This window comes from Macaca fascicularis, chromosome 9 (genome assembly GCF_037993035.2).
Source record: "Macaca fascicularis isolate 582-1 chromosome 9, T2T-MFA8v1.1".
NCBI classification, from domain to species: Eukaryota; Metazoa; Chordata; class Mammalia; order Primates; family Cercopithecidae; genus Macaca; species Macaca fascicularis.
The window spans coordinates 135,360,130-135,369,809 of NC_088383.1; the positions used below are offsets into that span (position 1 = coordinate 135,360,130).

The 9,680-nt window shown below is 49.4% G+C and overlaps 1 protein-coding gene across 1 annotated transcript in view; it reads right to left on the reverse strand.

Annotated features, from left to right (window-relative positions):
- The window catches only part of ADAM12 (ADAM metallopeptidase domain 12), a 375,641-nt gene extending 374,518 nt beyond the window's left edge, over positions 1-1,123 (reverse strand). Inside the window, exon 1 of the mRNA XM_015456854.4 lies at positions 690-1,123. Within this exon, the coding sequence (XP_015312340.3) occupies positions 690-777 (88 nt within the window). The 5' untranslated portion in view covers positions 778-1,123. The remainder of the gene's footprint in view (positions 1-689) is intronic.
- Positions 1,124-9,680: the final 8,557 nt, after the last annotated feature.

A 9,680-nucleotide genomic window follows, 5' to 3' on the forward strand; every position in this document is an offset into this window, starting at 1 on the left:
TTTGTACACCAAGTTGATGTGGGTGATTATTTACGGCGGAGAAACTGAGCGAAGGGAGGAAGGAGAATTCGGCTAAAGTTTGCCCGCGACTGACAGCTAGGAAGTGACCTGGAAGCCAGGAAAAGGGGCAGGGAGGAAACTAAAGAAGTAGGTAAGAGAGTCCGTTAATGAAAACAGAGCCCAATGTTTAGCGCAGCAGGCACACCTGCGGAGGAGGGGGCTGCCTCACCTGCGGGGCCGCTGCGCGCCCCCCTAAGTGTGTAAGCAGGGGAGGCGGGGGCTGGAAAGGAAACCTGGTGGGGGGCTGGCCCGGAGCCTGGGGTCGGGGTATTCACTGCGGGATAGGGCCAGCAAGAGGACCCGACACGCATCGTCCCGAGCGACACGTGTAAATGTCAAGATACAGAGACATCTACAAATGTCACCCAAGAGGATGAGGACGGAGGAACGGTCCGGAGGCTGTGCCCTCCGGGGCAGGTACTGGCTCCTGCGGGGCTGCGGGCCAAGTGTCCCCCTTCCCCAGGGAACTGACACCTGGGAGGGGGTCGGTCTCGCCGCGCTGGAAGCGCGAGCCCCGGGGCTCCGGGCGCGTCGCCCCTCGGGGCAGCCCTGGACCTCGGCGCGCCCGGGCGCAGCGTGAGGTGCCCCCAGCAGGGCGGGCAGCCAGCCGCCCGGGTTCGGCGACTTACCTCGGGCCTCGCGGGGCGCGAGCAGAGCCCCGGCCAGGGCGAGCAGGAGGGCGCGGGCGGGGGGCACGGGCGGCGGGCGCGCTGCCATCGTCGCCGGCCTTCCGTGCAGCAGCTCTCGGGCCCGGCGGCGAGCGCTGCACCATCCCACGCGGGCGCCGAGCCGGGGCCGGGCGTCGCGACCGGAGGGATTTCCTGCCGCGGCGAGTCAGCTCCGGAGCCCTCGCGCAGCGCCCGCGCCGCCGCTGAGCTCGTCTAGCCTTTCATTTTTAAAAAAGTTTCCCCCGTGTGTGTGCGTGCGCGCGCGCGCGCCGTTCTGGCACAAGCCAGCCTTGACCGTTGCAATAAATGAGCAAACTGTCCGAGTTGGCCCGGGGACGAGGAAGAGCGTTAGTGAGAGAAGGCAGGCCTGTGAAATGGATCCACGGCCAGCAGTCACCGTTCTCATTACCGCCGAACAAATTATTGTCTCCCCCGCACCCCCGCCCGTCGGCGGCGTCCCGCGGGTCCTAGAGACCGCTCGGGTCCCCCCGCCAGGGTCCCGCCCCGAGCCGCGGCTAGCTCATCCCCGGGGGTGGGCGGCTCGGGGCAGGGCGCCTCCCTGGCCGCGAGCGCCGGCAGCATAGACGTGGCTCGGTGGCGGCCGGGCGCCCGGAGCGCACACGTCCCCGCCCCAGGATGATGTGGCCGCAGGGCCCCGGGCGCCCGGCTGCCAAGAGCACACGCGGCGGCACGGTCCAGCTTTCCAGGCTGAAGCTGGAAACGATGACTCGGCTGCTTGCTCCCCGGCTCTCCGGGAACCCTCGGAGTGCGGGTCAGGTCTCCACCGCGGCCCACAGCCCGGCGCGCGACCCCGCCTGGCCCTAAGCGCCAAAGGGGCATCTCGCGCCCGAGAAACAAGCTTGGATTCGCAGGCACAGGACACCTGGGCGTTACTTTTAATCAACAGTGTTAGGTTTTATGTTGATAGATTGGCTCACGTTTCTTTTCCATGACCTGGACCCAGAAAAGGGTGTACAGTAACGTTCCCCAAACTTTCCTGATTGTAAGAAGCACCTGGGTTGGCTTGTTAAAAAGATTCCCGGGCACCTCCTACGCTTTCAGAATGAGACTCTTCAGACTGTGGGGCCAGGGGAGCCCAGGGTGTTTGGAGAAACACCAATGAAAGAATGGTGCCCGTGCCTTCTCATCCTCGAGAGCCATTTTTGGATGACTGATGCCTACCCTGCGGGTTACGGTGATTCCCAGCCTTGGGGACTTATTAGAATAGTAAGAGTTAAAGACATTGCCACCCCCAGAGACCAGTTAACTCAGAATTTCCCACAATGCGTGGAGCTCAATAGTTTTCAAAGCCTCAGGTGATTCTACTGTGCTGCTCAGACCTAGGACCACCTGCAGAAATTCCATCCTGGTCCTGCCACTCCGCACTGATTCCTAACTGAGCACCCACTCCTAGGAGGCGGTTATCCAGCATTTGAGGAAACTGCCTTCCATACCATCTCTTCCCACTACAGAGGAGCTTTTCTCGGGAGTTCTCTCCCACCGCAGGTTTTGCAGTGTTCCCAAACACCAGGTTGATCCTCCAACAAGGTGCAGGACTTTCTTTTTAAAAAACCTTAGTGGGAGGCACAGGCTCTCCAGCCCCCTTCCCAATGCCGCCATATCTCAGCACCCGATCTGGAAACCAGGCCTGGTTCAAGCCGTGTCATATCTAAACGTACTACCAACCAGCGTTGCAGTGTACTTCTTATGTTCATTCAGTCAATCAACATGGTCAACACTATGTTAGGGACTTGGGAAACTAATGAGAAAGCCTCTTGCCTTCAAAGACTTTTCTTTCTGATCGGTCAAACTGATAAATCACCATTATTGGACAGTGTGAGCTAGTTACTTAACCTATTTAATAATAATTAGGCTTGTTTACTGATATGGTTTGGCTGTGTCCCTACCCAAATCTCATCTTGAATTCCCATGTGTTGTGGGAGGGACCTGGCGGGAGGTAATTGAATCATGGGGTCTTTCCCATGCTGTTCTCATGGTAGTGAACACGTCTCACGAGATCTGAGGGTTTTAAAAAGAGGACCTCCCCTGCGCAAGCTCTCTCACACTTTCTGCCTGCTGCCATCCATGTAAGACATGACTTGCCCCTCCATTTATTCTGCCCTAGCTGTGTGGAAATGTAAGTCCATTAAACGTTTTTCCTGTATAATTACCCAGTCTTGTGTATGTCCGTATCAGCAGCGCAAAAACAGACTATGTACTGCTTCATAATTCCTTACATACCTCATATAATTGGAGTATTGTGCTAAAGTCTTTCGCTTCCATTATTTCATTTTTAAAATCCTGAATATACAGATGAGGAAACTGCAGCATAGACATGTAGCTTTCCCACCACCACACAGCAAAGTAGGTCAGAGCCCATCCTCAGACCTGTTAAAGATACAGCCTGTTTCTTTAAGCCGGAGTTCCAAACTTCAGTTTTAGCAGCTGTTAATTGAAGGTAAAATACAAACCTCCTAGGTAGTTGTGAGCACCAGGTGAACTAATGCAATGTCTCCCAACCTACCTGATCCCTGGGATGTCTGTTAAGAATTCAATTCCTCTGGCGTTTGCACTGGAGATTCTCATTAGAACGGTCTGGGAAGGACAGTTTTTTAGCAAGTGCTGAGGTGATCCTGATACTTGTGACCCATAGAACTTCAGACACCTCGATGTAGGAGAATTAAAATTTGTTTTCTTCCAGCTCAAAGAGCCAGATTTGCTTGCAGATGAGCCCAGTCACTGGCCTCTTGGATCCTTCTGACTGGTTAAGTGGTTTATTCACAATGGACCTAATATGTGCTGTGCGCTGGGCTGGGGGCCTTGTATACATCTTCTGTTAATGATCAATTTATTTTCACTCTTTAGTATTCAATTGTTACTGTTGGCTGTAAAAGTCCAATTTCTTTTAATCCTGGAAGTTGCGAAGCTTCCTCCGAAGAACTAAATGTGCCCCAAGACTGTCCTTGATTTGTTTTTGACTGAATGAAACAAAACAGCCATTGCAGAGGAAAAGTAAAGAGAAATAAAATCCTAGCTGCAAGCCCTGGATTTCAACCCTGTAATTCACCATCTCTGTGAAGCAAGGGGCCTGGGTTGACACTGTCTCCATAAAGCCTTCATACACATCAATAACAGCCAGCTAAGGCAAAGAGCAAATCCTGCGTCCGGCAGATGGTCTGCCTTTGGATGGAAATTCTGCCTCCTCATTCACAGGAAATGGAAGCCGACATCTCATTCAATACTGGATTGTTAGGTAATGGTGTGGGGTCAGAGGCCAGGATCTGCACATGAAAATTTCAGATAGATGGCTTGTTGTCCCTTCCTTTCTAGAAGAATTGACCTTTGCAATACTGTTTCCTGTGTGCTATTTTTGTTTAACAGCCTGGGCATTCACAATGAACAGGGCACTTAGTTCTTACCCAAGCTCATGTAAGCTCAATCTGCTCTGAGTACAAGCAGATAAAAAATGGAGGCAAACTTTCCTAAGCCAGGAATTTACAGGCAGCCACTCCTAATTTCTGCAGTAAGTGAAGAGCCAGCCTCCTTGCAGAGTGACCTATTGACAGAACTTCAGACAGAGGCTTGTAGAACAGCTTTTATCTCTCCAAGCACAGTTCCCAAGGCTTACTCCAAACTTAAACAAATGTGATTGCCCCAAGATTAAGATTCTTGGAAATTTTAATTCTATCTCTTGGAGATGAAAACTGCTCCTCTCAGTCTATTTTAATAACATGTAGTCCATTTTTCTTTTCCTAGATCTCTCACTTCAAGAATCCATGACTTCACCTCCTCAGAAACCTGCCCCCAATGAACCTCTTCTGGGCAGATTAAACCCTCTTGTCTCTGATGCTTTCATAATTGCACAGAATCAGCACTTGAGTAGCCTGTCTAAATGCCAAAGAAAGAATGCTCCTGGGGCAGGGAACTCAGGGATGCGCTGTGTCACAGGAGACAGGAAAGGTCACCCCATCTGTATTCATCGATGTCACCTGCCCATTGACCATTCAACTTCTCCAACCAAGTGACAGTCATACTTAACAAAGACACATTCTAAGAAAGGCATCGTGAGGCGGTTTTGTCACTGTGTGAACATTACAGAGTGTACTCACAAATCTAGATGGCACAGCCTACTGTACATCTAGGTTTTATGGTATAACCTCTTACTCTCAGGCTACAAACCTGTATGGCACATGACTCCACTGAATACTGTAGGAAATGGTACAGTAAAAAGGCAGAAAGGTACAGTAAAAATACAGTGGAAAAGATTTTTTTAAATGGTACACCTGGATAGGGAAGCACCATTATAATTTTGTGGGAGCATCCTTACAAGTGCTCAAGTGCGTACTATGTGATTGACCATAACGTCATTCAGTGACTCATGACTGTATTGTGATGGGGAACTTATTATGCCCCTCCCTACACACCCCCAGATTCCATTTTATGTACCCCAAGTGACTGACAGTACTAAGAGAAACAGACAACCTCCTGGAGCAGCAGCTGCTGAGACAGCCTCCTGGCCCAGGTGTTTATCTCTCCCGCCATCAGCGCGGGCAAGGCTGAGTGCAAAGGCAGCACTCAGAGAAAGGCAAACAGGAATCTCAAAAACAAACATGAATGACAAGAATGACCAAGCATTTGAGGATACTTCATTTAAGAAATAGGGCTTAATCCTCTTCCCTTTTCATGTGGGTTGGGCTTAGTGACTCATTTTTTTTTATTTCAATAACTTTTGGGGTACAAGTGGTTTTTGGTTACATGGATGAATTATATGGTGGTGAATTCTGAGATTTTAGTGCACCTGGGACCCGAGTAGTATATGTTATCCCTGATGTCCCTCCATCCTTCCCCTTCTGAGTCTCCATAGTTCATTATACCACTTGATATGCCTTTGCACACTTATAGCTTAGCTCCTACTGATAAGTAAGAACATATGGCATATGGTTTTCCATTCTTGAGTTACTTAGAATAATGGCCTGCAGCTCCATCCAAGTTGCTGCAAAATACATGATTTTATTCTTTTTTGTGGCTGAGTAGTATTCCATAGTGCCTATACACCACATTTTCTTTATGCGCTCATTGGTTAATGGGCACTTGGATTGGTTCCATATCTTTGCAATTATGAACTAGTGACACATTCTAACAAAACGCCGCCTAAGTGAGCAGTGTGACTCATTCTAACAAAACGCCACCTAAGTGAGCAGTGTGTAAGTTGTGAGGCTAAATTGTGAAAGGCACTTCAGCTTGCTCCTTGACTCAGGCTGCTCACTCTGGAGGCAACCAGCTGCCATATCGTGAGGAGCCTCAAGCAGCCCAGTGGAGTAGAGCTGAGGTGAGGAATGAGGTTTCCTGCCATGTGAGTTAGCTGTGTTGGAAGTGGATCATTCAGCCTGTCATTTTCAAATGACAGCAGCCTTTTGAGAGACCCCAGGGCAGAACCATTCAGCTAAGCTGCTCCCAAATTCCTGACACACAGAAACCCCCTGAGATAATGAATATTTGTTGTTTTGACCCTTTGGGGAATAATTTTTTACACAGCAGTAATTGTTATGCATTTAATAAAGTGAACATTCCATTTCTATATATTTTTCTAGTTTTTGGAACATCTTGATAATTTCAATATGCAGGGCACCCTTCTTGTTTATCAGCTTTGAAAACAGGGTATTGATAGGGTGGCCGTGGATCTCAAACTTGTCCTATTGTACTTATCAACAGCAGCCCTTTTCTCTCTCACTAGAGTCCTGATTTGTAAACAAAGTGCACAGTTATCCTGTCTGTAGATAAATGTGTCTTTTGTGCCATGTCTTCAGGGCAGGAGGGATGGGCAGGCACACATGCTTGGTTGTACATCTTGACTTGATTCCTTCCGTGAAGGATGGTTAACAGAGTGAGTGAACTCGCGGTGATAGATACAAAGCCACAGCATCCAAAGCAAAACTGGCTGAGGCCATGAAGACTCACAAGGTTGTCTGAGTATCCGCACTGCGCGGCTAGCCAGTCACACAGGGATCTGATCTGGACTACCATTTCCGGAAGTTGTAAGACATTTTTCACTGGCTGCCAAAGAACCTGGGGCTCTGCTGGTGGCTGTATCTTCAATGCATCAAAGAGAAGATGTGATGAAAGGTCATGCTTGTTCCTGCTCTTAGAATCACCAGAGGAAGCAAAGCTGCCCCACCACCCAGGCTGGCCACTCGAGTGTCAGGTTTCTGTTCCTGCAAGGATGCATGGACTCCCAGAAGCCAGGAGGGCTGGGCTTGATGAAGGCTGGGGGAGGACTCTATGGTACTCTGGGGACAAGTCTTGGCCTTCCTATCTAATCTCCAGCAGGTTTCTTCCGAGAGAGAGAGGCCAGACCTACTTTAAAATAACACAGGAAAAGCCATCCCAAGACCTACATGCCTTATTGAAACTCCGTCTTTACCTGATCTCTCCTGTGGCTAATTAGGCCCTTTTCTGTGCCCTTAAAATTGGCAAATAACTGGACACTGATCCCACTTCATGTACTTGAAAATAGTTCCCATTTTTTCTTTACTGTTTCAAGCAAATAAACCCCAATTTCTTTAATGTACCCCTTGGGTCCTATTCTCACTCTTTCTAATCATGTTTGTTGCTCTCCTTTGGCACCTCTCCAGTTTCTTGATTTCTCTTAAACTGTGGAGGCCAAATGTGGCTACAGAGTTCCAAGAAGGGTCTGCATGAAGCCAAGGGCGGCAGAGCGCTGGCTGATTGCGCCTAGTGGGGTCTCTCTGCAGCTGAGACTTTTAACTCCTTTTAGGAGGCCTGACCTACTTTCTACTCTGAGGATGAAGAAGCGATTCTGGGTCTGGGGAGGCCAGCTGCTCTGAGAGCAGGGTGACTGACCCTGCACCCATCCGCTCCCAAGCCCTGATTGTGATACGTGCAGTTCCCCTCCTTCACCATAGTTATTTCAGTCCTCTTCTCAGATCTCAGTTTTCCCTGCTGCTTCAGTTTCTCTCAGTTCTGCATCCTGGTGAGCACTTTTATCCAAGGCTCCGTTCTCCCTGGAATTAACTCCTCGATGAGCTCAGGCAGACGAGACAACGGTCAGAAGTGCCAGGGCCTGGGATCAATTGTTGTTCCTCTTACACTAAGTTCTGGTCTGGCCTCTAATGCAGCTTTAATTTTTTAGCAGTTAGCAAGCATTTAAAATTTTCATCTCCATCAGATCCTGAGCCAGCAGCACCCCACTGCTGCAAGTCCCCCAACACTCCTGAGTGAAGGAATTATCCCACTGCCTTCCTGGATAGAAACTCCAGCGTTCCTTTCCCCTAATATCCCTAAGCCATACTCACAATGTTCCAGCTTTCTTTGTCCTAGGCTGGGCTGAAAAGTAAAGAACCAATAGTTGAGGAAGCATCCCCACAGGTTAAGGACACAGACACAAATCTTGCCTTCAAAGACCTCCTGGTCTTGTGATACAGAGAATGGCTTTGAGCCTACCTAAAATAATAATGACAGGGCCTGTCCTGCAGCCCCTCTGTCCAAGGCCTGCAAGATCTCATCAGCCCTCACTGAGACAGTTAACGACTCCTCCTCTTTTGAGAGGAAATGGTGCCTTTGAGAAGTGGCTTGCCCATGAACACAAAACTCAAAAGTGGTCCAACTGGGATTGGAGGCTGGGTCTGTCTGACTCCAAAGATCTTCCATTTCATCTTCTCCCTGCCAGTGCTGGCCCAAAACTCGAGTCATCTTTGGCCCCTTCCTTTCTCTCTCCCTGAACCACGCCCTTCAGACTGGGCATCAAGTCCTGTGCATGCCACCTTGGAAATATCCCCCTGGCTCTGCCCTCTCCACACAATCCCCCAGGGTAGAGAACCCAGGTGCCTCCCCTCAGACAGGTGTAGGGTCCTGAGGCTTGTTTTGCTGTCATTCTAGCCACTGCTCCTGCAAAGGCACTTTTACAATGGAAATCTGACAAAACTTTCATGGGTCCTGATTGCCTTCAGAAATACATTAAATCTACTTCACGAGACATATAAAGCAATCTGGGGTTGGCTGTGATATGGTTTGGCTGTGTCCCCACCCAAATCTCATATTGAATTGTAGCTCCCATAATCCCCACATGTTGTAGGAGGGACGCAGTGGGAGGTAATTGAATCATGGGGGTGGGTTTTTCCCTTGCTGTTCTCATGATAGAGAATAAGTCCCATGAGATCTGATGGTTTTATAAAAGGCAGTTCCCCTGCACACACTCTCTTGCCTGCCACCATGTAAGACATGCCTTTGTTCCTCGTTCAACTTCCACCATGACTGTGAAGTCTCCCCAGCCATGTGGAACTGTGAGTCTATTAAACCTCTTTCCTTTATAAATTACCCAGTCTCGGGTATGTCTTTATTAGCAGCGTGAGCACGGACTAATACAGACCACAAGCAACACTCCCAGCCTCCTCTCTTTCCTGCCACCTGACACAGCACCATCCTCTAGTCACATGGCACCACTTGACTGTTGCAAAATGTTGACCACGTCGTGGTTTTCCATGTGCTTCTCCCACTATCTCAATGCCCTCCTCCTCCACTCCATAGCAGATCTATCCTTCAAGGTCCAGAGTGGCACCATTTCCTCTGTGATGCCTTCTCTACCTCTTCAGGCAAAGTGAACATTTTGTTTTGTGCTTCCACAGTTCTGTGTATCTGCTGATAGCATGAGGCTTAACGCTTGATGGTGCAATTATTGCTGTGCAAGCCTGTCTGCCTTGTGAGACAGGAATCCCCTTGGAGGTAACCCTGTCTTACTCACGCTTATTGTCCATGGCTAGCCCAGTGCCTGGGACAGAGAAGGCACAGGAATTTCTGGTGAAGTGGATAAATGAACCAGTGTGTGACCATGTTGCCATCTGGGTCTTTAGGAATTTTTCTCTATATATAGTTTCCCAAACCAGGCTTAAGAACAGGGATTCCATGTAAGTGTATTTATTGTTGAGGTTCAAGACA